General features: G+C 37.7%; 2 protein-coding genes across 19 annotated transcripts in view; one reads left to right on the plus strand and one right to left on the minus strand.

The window, feature by feature from the left end:
• Positions 1-18,021, plus strand: part of NDE1 (nudE neurodevelopment protein 1) — an 81,824-nt gene that overhangs the window by 36,050 nt on the left and 27,753 nt on the right. For 6 of the 16 annotated variants that reach the window (XR_006177722.1, XR_006177719.1, XR_006177710.1 and 3 more), the window contains exons 11-14: positions 1,587-3,509; positions 10,245-10,412; positions 16,251-17,120; positions 17,861-17,966. The gene's annotated coding sequence lies outside the window, so the exon portion shown is untranslated. Of the gene's footprint in view, positions 1-1,586; positions 3,510-10,244; positions 10,413-12,704; positions 12,744-16,250; positions 17,163-17,860; positions 17,967-18,021 lie in introns of all 16 variants that reach the window. The other 10 variants (XR_006177717.1, XR_006177721.1, XR_006177716.1 and 7 more) reach the window with 9 other exon arrangements.
• MYH11 (myosin heavy chain 11) overlaps positions 1-18,021 on the minus strand; it is a 55,988-nt gene that overhangs the window by 19,882 nt on the left and 18,085 nt on the right. For 2 of the 3 annotated variants that reach the window (XM_042864854.1, XM_042864856.1), the window contains exons 4-15: positions 17,215-17,242; positions 10,977-11,079; positions 9,217-9,237; positions 7,094-7,186; positions 6,271-6,334; positions 4,264-4,362; positions 3,344-3,487; positions 1,924-2,019; positions 1,431-1,549; positions 1,109-1,261; positions 490-663; positions 124-297 (exon numbers count right to left, since the gene is read on the minus strand). In XM_042864854.1, coding sequence (XP_042720788.1) covers positions 124-297; positions 490-663; positions 1,109-1,261; positions 1,431-1,549; positions 1,924-2,019; positions 3,344-3,487; positions 4,264-4,362; positions 6,271-6,334; positions 7,094-7,186; positions 9,217-9,237; positions 10,977-11,079; positions 17,215-17,242 — 1,268 coding nt within the window. The remainder of the gene's footprint in view (positions 1-123; positions 298-489; positions 664-1,108; positions 1,262-1,430; positions 1,550-1,923; positions 2,020-3,343; positions 3,488-4,263; positions 4,363-6,270; positions 6,335-7,093; positions 7,187-9,216; positions 9,238-10,976; positions 11,080-17,214; positions 17,243-18,021) is intronic. The other variant, XM_042864855.1, reaches the window with a different exon arrangement.

Raw genomic sequence — 18,021 nt, forward strand, 5'->3', positions numbered from 1 at the left:
ATACATACGTTATATAACTAAAGCCATCCCTATCAATAGGAGAACAAGATTGATTCATTGTTGGTCAAACAGCAAAAAAGAAACAAAGTTCTGTAAGTCAGTGTGGCTCAGTCTCTCTCATACCTTTCCTGCATAGTGCAGTATGCAGAACTCAGTTTTATCCTTGAGTTGTTTGGACTTCTGGAATTTGGGATGGTTGCCTTGTTCTTGAATTAGTTTCTCCACAAAGGAAGTGTCAGTAGCTTTGGGGAACCAGCACTCCTCATCCAGCAGAGCTAGGACACCTGGGGGGTTGGTCTGCAACATGAGCAATACCAAATCAGTATAATGAAAGCCGGAGACAAAGAAAGAACACCACCTTCTTTTTGCTTTGTTACTCATCGTCCCAGGCAACAACAATCTGAAATATCTTAAATGCTTCTCATATTGATACATAATGGACCCTGATGAAACCTACATAGTGTCCCATCTATACAGATACAAACTTACCGGTCTTTCAATTAGCTCAATGCAAGGTTGCAGGTCAAGGCCAAAGTCAATGAAATTCCATTCAATGCCCTCACGTTGATATTCCTCTTGCTCCAATATAAACATTGTGTGGTTGAAAAGCTGCTGAAGTTTCTCATTAGTGTAATTGATGCACAGCTGCTCAAAGGAATTGATCTGTGAAGAGGACAAAAGAATTGTATTTCTGATGTTAGAAAGACACCTAAAAGAGGCAACGTAAATGTCAAGATAAAAATTTCTATATTCTATTTTTTTTAAAGATTACTGTAATTCAAAGGATCCATATTTTTGTATTTTAAGGCAAATTTACAGTAAGATCACATGTAGTAAATCTCAAAACTGGGACCTGTCCAATAAACCATAAAGACCAGACCTTGGTTCTAAACACAGAGTCCCCCAGAAGCCCAGCAGTGATGCTGCCAGTTCCCAGCCCTTCCAAGTAGAATAGTCCTGTGGGTTGTCTTGGCCATGTAGTGCTATGCAGCTTGAGAGAATCAAATTGTTTATGTGGTTCTGAATTTAGATATTTGTTATCTTGCATTCCGAACTACAGCATGACGACAACAAGGAGTTTAACCAATTTGTGTCCCACAGCACATACCTCAAAAATCTCAAATCCAGCAATATCAAGGATCCCCAAGAAAGAAGCTCCTTGTCGTTTAGTTTTATCAAGAGCTTTGTTTACACGAGTTAGAATCCAACGGAAAAGACGTTCAAATTTTGCTTTGGCCAAAGCCTCTATGGCAAAGTCAGCCTGAAAGAAAGAAAATTCTAAGTAAAAGAACAAATCAAATTAACTGCTAATTTAAGTAAGGATAATGCAAAGAGAGAAAGAAAACAGATTCCCTTTAGATGTGATGTAAGAATGAAAAGAAGAAAGGGAAAATAACTCCAGAAGAGCAGAGCAGACTGCAAGTAGGTACCTGCTCTTTGGTCTGAGCTTTCTGAACAACATCTCGTCCTACTTTGATCCTTGGGGTTAGAATAGATCTTGTGAAATCAGTCACATTAATCCCCATCAGGTGACAAACTTTTTGAGCAGCTAGAATAAAAAAGTGATATTATATTTTATATTTCAGATTGAATTTTCTCTTGGTGTGAATACAAGCAAATCAACAATTATGTAATGTAGTTTATCTTCCTTAAAAGCTCCTCTGTTGTACATGCAAGAGATGCCACTTGCTGTAAAAGTATTATTCGTGATACAACCAAGGAATTCACTGATGATCAATTTACGGATTCAAGATTACCAAAAAAGGTAATGAATATTGAACTGATTCTAAGTATGGCGTATCTTTTAAGACCTGTGAAGCATATACACATTAACAGTTTAAAATCTTGATAAAGAGTGCTTCCTCAGCTGCTATTTTATTACTTTCTTAATGTGAACTGACTTTTTAAAGGGACAAATCATACCAGTATTGTCAGGCATAGAAGCTTGATCAGTGTTTCTCTCCTTCTTGAAGACAATATTGCCCAGCTGTAGGACAGACGAAACAACCCTCAATATAGCTGTAAGATAAGCAGACAGTATAAGTGAGGAATGGAATGGACACATTTTGAAAACTTCATTCTCTACAATAATGAAAGTTCATTGTGTGGCCTTTGGTAGTCTATACTTCCATGGAAAGATCTAGATTTGCTATAAAAGACAGCTATAAGCTGCAATAGTTTGAGAGCTTGCAGAAGTGCAGCTCAAATAATCAGTGCAATTGAATAAATGGACCACTAAGGGAATGCCAGCATCTGCAAAACGTGCTGCATCCCCAGGTAGACCTCTAAATCTTGGGAATTCATCTCTCAGTCAGAGTGGCCTATGCTTGGTCATTTGAGAATCTCTATCTCTGCTTTTAAAATCAAACATGTCAATGAGTTTCCAACAGCCTTAAGAACAAGTGGCAATTCCAAAGCTCTGGCTGTGCAGTATGTGGCTGTTCATTCATGCAAATGAATAGTGTACAAATATTCACAGGATTAGTGTGAGTACAAAGCAGTAATTTATTAACACTTAACTCTTAAAACGTAGAGAAATTTCATGCCTTTTAACCTCAGGTAGTAAAATCTGCTGGTGTTACAGATGAGATCATATTAATCTAGAGAGGTCATTTTGTTCATTTGGTAGACTCATACAGGAGAGCAATACTGTCCCAATGGGCTTGTATTTTAAATCATGAAATGAAAGGGGTTCAGACAGCAATACAAGTCATTTTGATGTCATGGATAGTGCTGCTATCAACACCAAAGCATGTGTTCTGGCTGTAGAACGAAGCAGTTTTTGTCAGTACCATAATCTAACTTTACCAAGACAGATTTGTACTACTGTCCTGCAAGGCAAAGCATTTTTTTTCTTAGAACCCTCGGGCACTGATGCAGATGGGACAGGTAACAGAAATCAGTTCTGGCTGACAAAGCCGCTCGAAGGCTGGAGTGATGGCGTGACACAGTTTCTGCCACCAGGTGTCACTTGAGGCATGGCGGCTGCAGCCATGCCGATGTACGCTGGTGAGCACCAGACAAAACCCTACACTCTCCCCGGAACTGTGAGGGGTAAATGGTGGTTAGTTTGATGCCTGTGGCAGGCCCACATTTTCAAGGTAGCTTAGTTGTTTGTTCATGTTTATTTTCTTTTTCTCCGAAACAGTGGACAAAAGTATGAGTTATTTCAGAGAATCACAGAATTTGAGCCCGATCCACTCATTTAAAAATTATGTGAAGTAAGATTCTACATTCATATGTTTATTTTGAGAAGTGGTCATTCTGGACAGAATGAACTGCAGTGCATTTGGATCTGTCTATATTATTACTTGCAGAGTACGATCTTGCTAACAGTTCTCACCTGTCTGCTCCTCCTCAGTAAAGCCCATAATTTTCATGGCTTCCAAGGTCTCCAGGAACATCTCATCATCTTGTTGAGCAGGAATAGGAACGTGACCATTAGATAGAAAAGTATAGTTGTTGAAGCCTTCCAGCAGCAGATCATCTAAAAGACAAAGAAGAAAAGTGTAAGTGTGTCAGCTTAATGACATAAATATTACATTTACTTCTGTATGTAACCTAGTCAAAATTCTCTCTCTCTTCTTGCCCCACTAGACCTGCACATTCATACTGAATAATAATAAGAATGGAACCAGGTAACAACAAAAGGGGTCCAAACCAAAAAACTCTTAAGTTCCATACAATGGCCAGCAACAGATTCTTAGCATAAATATTAGGGAAAATGTAAAGTTATCTATTGCTTTATACATTCTTTCAGTCAGTCATGTATGGAAAAATGTTGTATTGAAGCCATGATGTTCCAATTGATGTTGTATTGAATTCCTATTTTTCTCATCCACTTAGACTTTTCACCACGACGTTATGAAACTATGAGTTTCACAGTGTAAACATGAGCTATGAGAAAGATATTCTCTTGATTGTGAAACTGCTAGCCAATACTTATATTTGGAACCCCCGTTTTTGTGTGTGTGTGTAAAAAATAATACACAACTCCTCTTTGTTCATCTTGATATCATTCAAGATCAATGAGTTTATATCTGCTGTCAATTGAAAAATAACAATAAACTGTAAACCACCTGGCTTAAACAGACAACAAGTTTAAACTTTTTTACAGTTCACTTAAGAGAATTACTTTCTATGGCTAAAGAGCTGTTTATTTATCAAAAGAATTGAATAACATTCTCTTTAAGATATTAAGATAAATCACATAGGTAAGCTATTCTTCATGCTGTTTAATGAGATCATTAGCAAGTGACTTACTTCTCATTTGTTCAGAAGCTCCAGCAATCAAATAGTAAAAGATATGAAATGTTCGCTCATCTTTGGCCTGACGAATAGCACGGGATTTTTCAAGCAAATCTGTTTGTCAAGTATGTTAAAACAAACAAACAAACAAACATATTCTGGTCCTTCCATAATTGTGCCTTCAGTCTCAGAGCCACTAATAGCATTGCTTAAATTTTTTGCCATGAGCTTATCTAACATAAATTTGGTTCTAATTTTGTGTTGAGATCACTAGTACTGGTTTAATTATCACCATGAGGAGTAGATGAATTCCCTACCTCTTACTGTATGATAAAAGCTGGTAATCATGATAGTAAGCTCTGTGATAGTCATACATGCTTCTAAGGTTAAACATATAACAGTGGTATTCATAACAACATTTACTTCACTTTCACAATTTCACAAATACGATTCTTTTATCATAGGGTGGGGCTCCTAAAAACTTTTTTGAGGCCAATATTGTAGCTATAGAAGCAATAAAAGCAGACTTTATTTATTGTCTACTTTTCTGACTAAAACACTAAAAATGTAGCTGGCAGCAGCGTTAAGTATTTTGACATCAGTAGCTGATTTACACTTTAAATGATATAATGCTATAGATAAAAATTCAGATAAGATCTGAAAAAATAAAGCCCATTTTTTCTGTATGGGTCACTTCTCAAAATAAGTGCAGAAAGCTAAACTGTTTGTTGTTTGATGTTACATTCAACAGATAAGATCCTTCTTTTAGCTGTATGTTAATTTCTCCTCATTTATTGGAGCAAGCAGCTCCTCTTTGCAAAGATGAGCAATGCAGCACTGAGGAATTTAGCTACATGCCCATTTATACACTATCTCATAAACATAACCCTGGGAAGAGGCATCAGTACTTGCCAAGTAAAGTCAATCTAAGTTTAATTTCTCTGAAATACTTGTACTTTATTCCTGGAAAAAACCCACATCAGAGCCAATGATATATAGCTCTAGGTATGTCACTTGAATGACCAGGTCTGTATTTAGTTCCCAGAGCAGACAAGTTCTCTGAAAATATCTACTGCTTGATGCCATATGGAACATCAGCAACAGCAAAATATTTGCTTCACTTCAGTTATGCAAGTTCCCAGATTAGTAATTTCTGACCATGGTGATTTAACAAAACATGCAAAGATCAAGGCAGGTTCAGGTAAACTGTCCTTCAGTTACACAAAAGGAGAAGAACTACAGAGCATCCAAAGACAGCTCTTCTGGCTGCACCATGTTATTTAGCTTTTCCTGTCTCTTTTATTTTTCCTGCTATCAAGTTCTTAGAGGGGTAGGGACAAGTATATCACTTTTATTGAGATGACCATTTATGCTGCAGACATAAACTACTAAGCTGTATTATCGTATGGAGTTCTCCCTCAGCAGGTTATTCTCCGCACTTTTTATTGGAATCCATCTATCCTTGTGCAGCATACATAATTTTTGCAGGAATACCAAACCTGGGCATGAGAAATGGGAAACATCCTCTGAGCTCCTGGATAAACTGTAGGGATAATGCCACATTCTCAGTCTTTTTTTTTTCTTCCCCCTCCTCCCAAATATTCTATAACACCTCTGATGAGAAACAGGAAAGTTTCAAATCTTTTTATATTTGGAAATGTAGATGACAGGGAACTGGATTGACCCATGCAGGATTGTACCTGTGATGTGAAACGAAACAACTGCATAGCTTTCAAGATCACATGCAACCTCAACCACAAATCAATCTCCTCCACTTTCTGAAGCTATATGTGGAGAATAGCACACTTTCCTATAGATGAAAAAGGAGATCTGAAAATGTAAGCACAAGAGTAAGACAAACTGAGAATCTGGTACCAGCATAAATGGAGCCACTTCCCTCCATCTTTGTTTATACCAGCCTCAGCAATATTTGCCTTTCTTAGACATGCAGTGCAGCTTGTTTATCTTTCTTCCTTCTGCTAACCCTAGTTAGCTTCCAGTGCTGTTCACAGAAAAGGATACAAGTCTCTATGTTTGCTCCGACAATGTAGCCTGTCACATCAAAGTTGATGCGGATAAATTTGCCCTGTGAAGGAAAAGAAGACCTAGGTTGGTCTGTTCTTTTAGGTTATGTGGGGTTTTACAACATTAGCATGTATGCTGTTCAGTGAGACATGTACATCATCATCTTAAGAGTATCATGCTCGATTCCCTCCTGCGAGGACAACCAGGCTGAAATGAACTCTGACAACGGTCAATGTGGGAGTAATATTAGATCTGAGGGATACCTCTGCAGAGAGTCAGCAGAGGTAGGAGTGAAGGGCCTGCAGGGAAAAAGAACATCTGCCAGCACTCCCAACAAAAAGTAACATCAAGTAGTTACAGCTCCCATCTACTGTTACTCTAATGTGAATCCATGTGAGATGCTTTTTCTCTTGTAGTCTTTCATTTAAGTCATTAACAACTCTTCCTAAATGACAGGAATGCCTTCCAACAAGATGCATGCTCAACAGTGGTGCAAAGAAAAAGGAAGTACAGATTTTCTTTTCAAATTTCTAGAGGATGATGATATGTCTTGGAGCAGTAGTTGACTTTGCAAGGCCACACACAGACGGATAAACTGTGACAGAACAATGGTACTGTCAAGTCTGAGATTGATTTTTAGTTCTGTTAAAGGCCAAATTCCTATTTCAGAGAGAAGTTCTAAACAGTAATTCAAAGGGATTGGTTTAGAGAAGCTTTTTAGAGAGAAGTACTGAAAGAAAGAGGGTGATTCTTTGTACACTGATTTAAAGAATGGTGTACCTCCCCGCAATGTAGACCCAAATGTATTTCTCCTACTTACAAATCTGGAGGAGTTGTCATTCTTCACAGTTTTGGCATTTCCAAAAGCTTCAAGAATAGGATTTGCCTGTAGAAGCTGTTTTTCCAGCTCACCCTAAAATTCATTCAGACTCAGTTAACCCTGAACTTCATAATTAGTTATTTAAAAACAGTTCATGTACGCTGGAGAAAAATGTGGAGAAAGATAATTTAAGCCTCTAACTTTTTTGTTGAAGACTGCACTGCTTGTGGATTTGTTTTCATTCCCTGTTAATCTCTGTTTATATATTTGTGCAGTCAAGTGCTGTCCTGTATACATGACCCTTTTCCAGCCCAGTTGCCTGTGGCAGATCAAAGTCTATTAATCTGTTTAGCATCATGACTGGTCTTTCTTAGTAAGAGGGTCATTCAGTGACAAATCATATATATATATATATATATATTCAGTTTAATGTCATTTTTAAAAAGATTTTCTTAAAGGAACCTCTAGCATATCTTTTTCAAGTTAGTTTATCGAGATCCTTTGCTAGCAAATGACGATGTAATTAGAATAACTTGCCGGGAATCATTTTAATGTAATGCAGCACAAAGCTACAAAGCAGATTTCACCAAGTCTATTAATAATGATCCATGCAAGGCTATTTAAGTTAAAAAATGGAAGTGCACTGATTTATTTCAAACTAAGATAATGAATTCTCATGCAAACACACAAACCTTTTATTATGTTGTTAATTGTGCTTGGTAATTGCTAGTGGAAACACATCATGCAATGAAATGAGCATGCATTTAATACTCCTATTTATAAACAAACTAGTGAAGCTGAAAAAGTCTTTGCTTACTAAGATGGTTTGACAGTTTTTTTTTAACTTTTCATTTAGCTCTGTGCTATAAAATTACTTTCACATTTGCTTCTTCTCACCATACTTGTGGACTACTTTACAGTAGCATGCCCCATTTTAAATAACTCATGCTGAATAACACCAGAAAAAAGTCCTTGATGGATAATATGATACCATTTAAATCATTCTAATATAAAAATGAGTCAATATTTAAGTTGAATCCAGAGGCAACGATTTGGAAAATGACATTTCTTCCCAATTAGGATGCAAAACTGGTAACCTTCTGAATAACTTTCTGAATTTCTTGTGATTTATATGGGAATGATGAGAGTTACCTCAAAAATATAATAAAAAAACAAGAGTTTCTTAACAAATGACTAAACTTATCTACAAATGACAGAACGAGGACCTTCCCAAGAGTACAGATGTTTGGAGAGCTAGGGCATGAAGAAAGTCCACTGAACTCCATGGAGTTCTTTGGGTCAGCAATGAATTTAGTTTTGTCAGAGAGCTTGTCAAATGAATAATAAATAAATTAAGGGGCAACACTTTGTCATAGCTGGTCTGAGAACCAGCAATCAGAATGGCGGAAAAAGGATAATACAAAAAATTGCCTGGCACACAAATGAACAGTATATGCCAGCAAACCTGCCTATATTCCCAAAGTACTGATATGCTGGATGGCACACCACAGTGCAGGAGGGCCCACGAGGGCCTGTTACAAACTGCCATAACATACCTGCAGACACACGCTGCAGTGGGAACTGCTCTGTTACACATTACAGCAGCAAGCTAGGAGCATGCTAACCTTTGCGGATGTGAACAGTCCTCAACAGTTACATGAAAATGTAAAATTGAAAGCAATATCAAATGGAAAGCATGCAGCCAAACAAATCAATCAACACCGTGAGTTTTTAGGAATTATTTCACAACAGTCCTAGAAAGTTCAACCTGAAGTACGGAAAACATTTAGATATTTTCATTCAGAAATCGCATTGCTCAATTTCAGGCTGAGTGACTCTTTCAGGATCGTGGGAAATTTCATTCAAACTATGGCAATTTAAACACACACATATAGAAGAGAGTGATATTTGAGAGATGACCCTGCCTGTGTCAGACCTCATTCTTCATCATGGAGCCTGACACAGTTAGGGTTGATTTGTGAGAGCATTTGGCGCTATTGTTGCTTTTCATCATATCATACAACATATTTCAACAAAATCTCTTCAATTTTTGAGGTGCAACAATAGCATGCAGATCTACACTCAGTGCCTTAAACACACATCAAACAGTCTAAGTTACTCACGTAAGAAAAAGATGGACCTTGCTGTATTGAATAATGTGGTATAAAACAAGTGTCAGTATCATTTCCATTACACAGACATTTTTATCGTTTTTCCTGTATTAAAATAACCAATACACAGTTTCCATGCAAATAAACCAGAAAAACAAAGAAAAACAATCTATTGCAGACATACCAAGAGTACAAATACAAGTAGTGTATTGGAGTATTTTAACTGAATTAAAAAAAAGAAAAAAAAGACCTGAAGTAAGGGGATGAGATTTGGATTCAGTCCCAGGTCAGTCTCCCAGGACCAGGCAGGGACAGATATTTTTATGGTAAATCCCCAGCTCTTCTCTGGTGCAGTGGAGGCATTTTGCTATTGATTATTTTTTTAATGACTGAAATTGCAGTGTCAGTAGCCCTAGGCACTGAATTACCACTTGTCAACACATTATAGAACAATTTAGACTTTCTCTCAACCTTCATCTGGTGGATATTTGCCTTCACGCCTGTCTTGGAGCCAGTTTAATCCTGAGACTCATGTAATTCCCTGGAGGAGCGAGCTGCAACTACAGTTACATACTCAGTGGAATGGCCCTGAAACCACAAGTTCATTTCCCCCAGCCACTGAGAAGGACTCAGTTGGATGACATAAGCTTTTTTTTTTCATAAACATTCAACAAAGAAAAACTATGCCTTTGATATTGGGCTGTTTCCAACAACTTGAATCACAGATTTCTAGAAAGTACTGCCCCGGGGGGACATCTACTTCTTCCCCTTCCCTGAAGCACAACAGTTATTCACGGTGGAAGAGGCAAGGCAGTGCTTTGGAGTTTTGTATATATAGGCATATAGCACAGACAAGACTCAGCACAAGTGTGGTTGTGAGGTTTTTACTTTGTTTTGCACTATGCTGCTAATTCCTTATTTTTCACTCAGACTTGCACTTGGGACACACTGACATCTCTTCCTTAATTAAGCTTTTTTTGTCATAAAAGTAAATTGCTACTTTATTTTATTTATTTATTTATTTATTTATTTATTTCCAGGAGTATTTGAGTAGCATAAAAAGGGCTGGAAATGACTTAGAACCTGGAGTTACATCAATGAAAACAGCAGACAGGTGAGAGCTTCAGCCACACCAATATCTCAGAGAACTGTGTCGACATAAGCTAATATTACAGTTCAGAGCAAAATGATGAACTTTAATCACTAAGGTAAGGTTATTACAAATTTTGAAGATAGTACTTTATTTAAAATCTGCCTTCCAACATTTTCCTGTGTCAAAGGAGCAAAAAGAAGTAATAGGATATATTTTGGAACTCTTAGCTACCTTGCAAGAAAATATGCCCGCTAACAAAAGTGATCAATACTTTAGGAGTTTAAAAGTTGTTATACATTTTTTGTGTTTGTGTTGTAATATAAGGATAATATTTTAATTAAAAGCTTTTCCAAACTTCTTATTTTCCAGGGGCCAAGGGTAGAATAAGGACCCCAGCCCTTGCAGAACTTAAGTCTTTCATGTTATGATATAAATAGGTGCTATGCATATAGAAAGCTATGAATATTTCTCTTCTAACAAAGAACATTCTGATTTGATGCCTAAGAGGATGTCAAACAAAAGATTTTTTTTTTCCATAAACACAGAGCTGTGACCTAATTGTGTACTCTTAATATGTCAACTATTTGGCAAGCCACAAACGTTGAATTGCTGTTAGCAATAAGCTCAATACAGTCCCAATAGTCAAAAAGGAGAGCTGAATACAGAAGAGCTCACTCACAGTGATGCTGGTGTCCTTTTTGCCCTTATGTGATGAAGCAACAACAGCCAGGTACTGAATGACCTTTTTGGTGTTCTCTGTCTTGCCAGCGCCAGATTCACCTCTGAGGGGAAAGAAAATAACACAAAAAAAGCTAGGTAACTGGTGAGCTCCTTCTGCCATACGACGTACGTCATGTATAAAAACAAGACTGGAGTCTGCCTGGCTCTGTAAATATCCCAGAACACAGTCTCTCTGATTCCACCTGACTTTAGCATGCAAAGAACGCAGTATCAGAGATGTATCTCTGTCCCATTCGTGTTTTGACTGGACACTGGGCCATTTAAGGCAATTGTAAAACATTTTTATGGCAGTGCCTGAACATTCATGAGAACTGAGGCTGGCAGGGAGTCTGCTCATACTTAAAGAACAACAACAACAAAAAACATTAACTATAATGTGGTACAAGAATAAGAAAAGCTATCAACAAAAATACAGTAGTTTTCTCTATGGAAATTCTGGCATTAAAGCAAGTTACATCAATGCTGGAGTATAAGGGAACTATACTGCCTTATATGACCTCTAAGTTCAAACTTTCCATGAATTCAATGGGACCAGAGCTGGCACTGCTGGAGGCATCCCTGCTAACAGGGTAGCAGGAACATCTCATATGGGGACATTTCTGACCAGCAGAACTGCCATCCTGGCTGTGCTCTGTCTCTTGGGAAGCAGGAATGCAGTGGTAACTTTCCACCTTCCAGAGGACTTCCATGGTTAAATTTATTTACATCTTCCAAATCTTCTCATAAAGTAAAATGCTAGTTTTCAAAGTACAGGAACAAGGACTCAGATTTACAGTCTTTACTCAGAAGTAAGAACATTTCCAGCCTACTCTTCCCTCTTTGTCACATTTTATCATCTCAGTTCTGCTAGATACCTTTGACTCTGATGATGATACGGACTAGAATGTTTTTATATTGTCCTGTATCAGCAGTCAAAAAAGGCATGAAAGTGGGTGTGGATGTAGTAATGTAGTAATTTAGCTCTTCTGACTCTGTCAAGCTAGTGCTGTGAGGACAGCAGTCTACATGGAAGTCAAACCTCTGTGCCTTTGGATTTAAATTAAAATGAATTTAAAAATTAAAAGAACAATATATGTAAAAGTCCCACAGATATTTGTCAGCTCTTTTCAAACTGAGTCTGTTTAGCTGGATCCACTGCAGTTGTGCTTCTTTTCCTAATTAGGAAATAGAGGAGTTAATTTTTCCTACCAAGGGACTGGTGAAAAACGGACATAAAAAAAATATGAGTAAATGCTGGGAAGAACTTTTAAATTGTGATGACATTGATTAAACCTTAGGAAGTCAGAAACAATTTCTGTCTGATGCACATCATGATGAGGAACGTTTAGAGTTTTAACCAGAAATAATTGAGACGGTTCCTTTTCACAAGACCTGGGTTAATTTGCACAGTTTAGAGTTTGGATTCATCCCTGCCCTGGACTTCAGTGCTAAAACATTTCCATGTTTTATTGATAAAAATTAAGTGTTCTGGGAACAATTCCAAACCAAGCACACCAATTTGAAGACATATGCGTACAAAGTTTTCAAATAAATCTACCTTGCATCTCTGATACTTTGGAAAAAAATAAAAGCATTCTTCAAACAAACTGTAGGCTTTGAGCTATTCTATTTTATTAAAGGTTATTTGTAGTTCATCACTACATGAATTGCATTTCCTTTCTCCCAGGGCAATGGTGCCCATCATTTGGCTTTTCCCTGAATGCCTGTGAGTATTACCATATAAGGCATCATTTTCCTTGTAATTATCCTACCATACTGTAATGCTTTAGTTACTTAACATTTTGTTCTGTGCTTGCTTTCCTTAACTCTTTGCTCCTGCACAGTTTTCTATTTTCTGCAGCTATTCTTCTTGAGCTTTTAAATTCCTTTTGAAGTGGACAACAACAAATTCTTCAACATGAAATGGAACTGTTTCAGCATGAAATGGAAAACAGACATGATCTCACAGCAATAAGGATGAAAAAAAAATAAGTAATGAAGTATCGTGTTCACTCCTAAATGTCCCTAACAATACACAAGTCTGATAAACAAGTACTCATTAAACAACATTACGCTGAAGGATCCAGCAGAGCTGTATGACAAGGTCTAGACTTCATCTCAGTGATAGAATCCAATGTGTTTGAAGAGTAATTAATTAAGAGGAATAGCTGAATTAGGTTCAGTGCCTTTAAACATAAAGAAGCTTACAAGGGGAAATATCTAGGAGGAGGAGAGCATGTGACTCAGTTGATTTCATAGGTGAATTAAACTTTTCCCAGAACTATTGAGCTGCAGCAGAACTGGTCACGCTGCTTTTTTTTCTCAGCATCTTTCTTGAAGTACCATCGTTTCTAGGCTGGCAGAAACAAGTTTTATTGTGAGGTGGTATGAAGAATCCCATCTGTTTTAAATCTGCATGCTCTCTTTAGTCTCAATGACTCAACTGTTAAATAAGGGCCTGATTCTTGCAAGCATCATGATTACAGCATGGACCATACACACAGTGGGGTTCCTCTCAGGAGGCATCTTCTGGTTGTTTACGTTCCTCAATCTGCAGCCCGAATCATGTTCCAAGTGAGGAGTGCACTGTACAAAGTCTATTACCTCTATCCTAAGTTTTTTGGGGAGCAGAGAGATCATCTGTTTAACTGAAGTATCTCAAATCATTCTTATTGCTGCCATTCTTAGAAGCAGCGCATTTATTGCCAGTGCACTTCTTTTCACCCAGCTCAGGTGGGCAATGCAAAAACAAAGAGAGGAAAAGCAGTAACTGTTGCACAGCTGTGATAGTCCAACAGTAGTACTTAGTACATATTTTCATCCTGAGAATCTGCCTTGTTTTCCCAGAGTGAAAAGATAGACTAGGCTTATAGGCTTGCTACACTAAAAAAAAGCATGAAACAATGCTCTCTCATTGTGTGACATATTTTACATTTATTCCTCCTTCATTTCTTGCCCAGATTTTTGTTTTGTTTAGTAACTCAGTAACTGATTTAAAGCACAAAAGCCCACTTACATAGTGCTATTGAATCCTCCACAACTCCATTGCTTTCACCTTAAATGAAAATTATCTCAGTTTGAATAGGTTTCCAAATTAGCACAAGGTGAGAGTGGGAAGCTGACTGCATTGGTGTGGGGTAAACCTGGGGTGTAGCTGGGGTGTAACTAAGACTGCTGCATGTTTGGGGAAAGAGTAGTTAAAAAACTGGACTTTTTGTTGAAAACTTGAAAGCTTTCTATATTAATATTATGATATAAGACTTAGCTTAATTCCACTTTTGGAAACATCTAAAAAGTAACAGCAGGATTTGTTTCAGCAAGCAATGAACCACAAAAATTGACCATTCACACATCCCTTAATCTGGCTACTCTGGCACTGCGGGAAGCCTCTGTGAACACAGCAGTCAATGAGGTGCTCCAAATCACATTAGAGCTTGGCAGGCTTCATCCTGCAGTATGAGATGTGCAAAGATAATGAAAATCTTTGTCCTAGACCAGCTGAATCCCCAAAGACCTCGCTCAGAAGCCAGCCCGCTGATCCCACTAAGTTTATTTACAAAAAAATCTCAAAAGACTGAGCTGGTTCGGCACCAAGCTCCACCCCAGGTCTAAAGCTGCACAAGATAACCACGCGGGAGAGAGGCCAGACAGCATTGCTTGCCAGCTCCAGCCTTTGAGATTTAGTGTGCTGGGAAAGAGAAGAGTTTAGCTCTCTTGCAGAGGAGGCTTTGCCTAACAAGACTTCGCAGTTCAGAAGATGTCTTGGGTGACTGCTTCCTGACATTATCAGGAGAGAAAGCAGGTGGAGGTAATGAAGCCAAGTGAGGCTCTGGAGAGTTCGCCCCAAAAGGGAGGGTAAAGGATGGTCACTGCCTAACCCAAAATTTTGTCTGTTGCTGTACCAAATGAAGTGCAAACACTACCCTGCTCTGTACATTTTGATAGAAGCTAATCAATCTAAATGCATGCATTAAAGAAAAAGTAGATGAGCTCTTGGCAGCATCCCCAACTATTTCTATATGAATCCTTACAGCTACATTTTTCACAATTTAGGTGCCAAGCCTTGGAAAGTTTGAGTCTATACATATTGAAAGAAAAGATCCCAGGTGATCAATGCCATGAGTTCTTCAGTTCTTGGTCTATATTTTAGGCAAAAAGATAATCTCGTGGAATTGTTAGTAATTATAAAATACTGTGAACTGATTGTACTTGAAGCTGCCCAGCTGAAAGCTAAGTGAACTTTCTTGTTTCTGTACAGAGAAATAAGGCCAAAATATAGGATAAACTACTAGTAACTAAAGCTGTGTATATTGATTTTTGCTTAAATAATCTTGATTTAAAAAAACAGTGAGAGGAATTTTTCAAGCTATGGGTCATGATGCCAATCCAACATGCAGCAGCTATTCTAAACAAGATTGTTTTCCAGATGGGAAAGACATTTCATTCTCTTTATTTTATGTTTCAGTGGTGTGAAATGCTTTATGTTTTCAGCTCCTAGGTGAAGGGAAAAAAAAGTATTCATATTCAATATATTTTGTAGCCATCAGAAGTGGAAAAAAAAAAGAAACTGAAATGGAAAAAGAAATGAAAGAAGAGGAAAAAAGAGATTTTTTATAAGCAAAAAGGAATTGAATTGCAAAAGAAATTTCCTGAAAATAAAATAAATCTTAATATTCCAACATTAAAAGATCTGAAGTGTTACTGATACAATAATAAAGTAAGGTGCAGAAATAGAAGGACAAAATGCACAGTTTAAATTAGACTCCATTACCATGACGTGTTTCATCCTGGGAAGAAAGTGATGGTCAATTTTTATTCCAACACTGCATTGATTTTAGATTTGTTTTGGTTTTCATACATATGTGGGCAGATTCGTGACTGATACACTTGCATGTAAGTGAATCTGTTTATGAAAGGTCAGAGCTATGCTAGTCTTTGTGGTACAGAATATACTCTCTACTTCTTGCATGATGAATTTGTTCCAGCCAGCACTGGCACTCACCAGTACCTGTATGGCTGGTGGTCAGGAGCACTGTTTTCTAAAAAAAAATAGGCAGTAGCCACATTTTTATGGATAACCTCCCCAAACCACTTCAGTTTGGAACTATGACGTGTATTTGCAATCTGTGACTGACTACAGCATTACTGTATAATCCTGCTATCAATACTATGCATGCCATCTTCTGCAAACAATTATTTGTTTTTACATGAATTGAATGTTATCTTTTTTCAGGAAAACTGGAAGATGTGTAATGCAACAAACATCAAATTATGTCAAAAGTGTCTTCAATAGCACTCAAGTAAATAAAACCAACTGATAAGCCATAGAGGAATGTGGTTGTCGTTAAAGCTGAAGGTTACATAGAAGATCCCCATCCAATTGAACAGTCTGAGTGTTTTGCAAAAATTGGTAGGAATGATAAACCAAGGGGATGCTGGGGAGCAGTATGTCACACGCAGCAAAGTTTATTGCAATAAAATCACCATCTGACCCCTGCTACACTAATTGCCCCCACAACATCTGGCACTGATGGCAGGTCAGAACTCAAAGAAGAAAACGTCAGCAAGCCAGGACTCAGAACAGTCAAGGCTTTCAGAACAGGGCTGGCTTAGTTGGTGTTTTGCTATTGCCTATAGCAATTACTTAAAGACTGCAGAAAGCTTCCCATAGTGCAGTGTGCACTTAGCCAACGCTCCATGGCTTTGCACACAGGCTTCCAGGTGGGCTGTGCCACATGGAATTGCCAAGCCTTGGCTGCTGCAGCTACACAATATGCAAACAGCCCAAAATCACATGAACAGAAAAGATCAATTTCTTAAAATGACAACGGATTGAGGATATGACAGCAGGCTGCTGACAGGCAGGAATGAAAAGCAGTTCAGTTAATACCCAGAATTCCTCCATGTTCCTCAGTTTTCTCAGTTTCCTTAAGGGACCTCTTAATCTACAACTACAGTCCCCGACTTCTTGTAGTAAACTCTGAATTCAAAGTCAGTTTAAACTGAGAACTGTGCATTGAACACATATTAGGGCACTGATATTGCTTCTTATTTTGTCAACAGGCAACTCTTCTACTGGGACTGCAGATCAAGCTCTTTGAAGGTGGGAATATATCAGTTCCACCAGGATTTGAATTGATTCTGCGTAAGGAATGACACTGTAATATTGAGATGTAACAAAACAACAGATTACTTACGTGCACAGGATAGATTGGTCTTCTCGGTCTGTGAATAAAGAAAAAAATCCATTAATTAGGGAAAATAGCTAAGTCCTGTCAGAAGTACTTATATTTATAATGACTTACATTGAGCAATCTAGACCTTTCAAAACCTGACAATTCACAATTAGTCAAAAGTACAGGGTTCACATCTTATTTAATTTGCCATCATATTTAAATAAGGATCTCTAATGGAAATATTTTGTACCAAAAAATGAACAAAAGGTTAGGAGTTCAAAAATATTTTTTTGTAAATTCTGTGAGAGATGAACTATAATGAGGACAGCAAAAGGATCAGACTCCCTATAAGAAGATTATAATTGATAATTTCAAGTCTGAAACTTGAGTCGTTATTATGCTTATGAAATATGGCTAGCAGCCCACTTCAGACAAAGTCTGGACAGATAAGACATCAAAAACTAAGACATTTTATGGTGGTCATTAGATTCTGAAAGCACAGCAGTCCAAATAGAATCACAGAATCATAGAATGGCCTGGGTTGAAAAGAACCACAATAATCATCTAGTTTCAACCCCCCTGCTGTGTGCAGGGTCACCAACCACCAGACCAGGCTGCCCAGAGCCACATCCACCTTGAATGTTCTTTTCTCTCTATTTCATTTCAGATTTAGAAATGCCTTTTTTTCAAAACATATCCTTCTGTCTGTGAGGTATCCTCAAGATTGAGGAAAAACAAGATACATTTTTTTACAACAGCATATCAACAAGAATGTAAGTATTCTTCATGCTTTACCATGAACAGAATTGTCAAACATATATTGGATGA

The sequence above is a fragment of the Lagopus leucura genome, unplaced genomic scaffold, assembly GCF_019238085.1.
Source record: "Lagopus leucura isolate 7727_CA_CO unplaced genomic scaffold, USGS_WTPT01 Super-Scaffold_760, whole genome shotgun sequence".
NCBI lineage: Eukaryota > Metazoa > Chordata > Aves > Galliformes > Phasianidae > Lagopus > Lagopus leucura.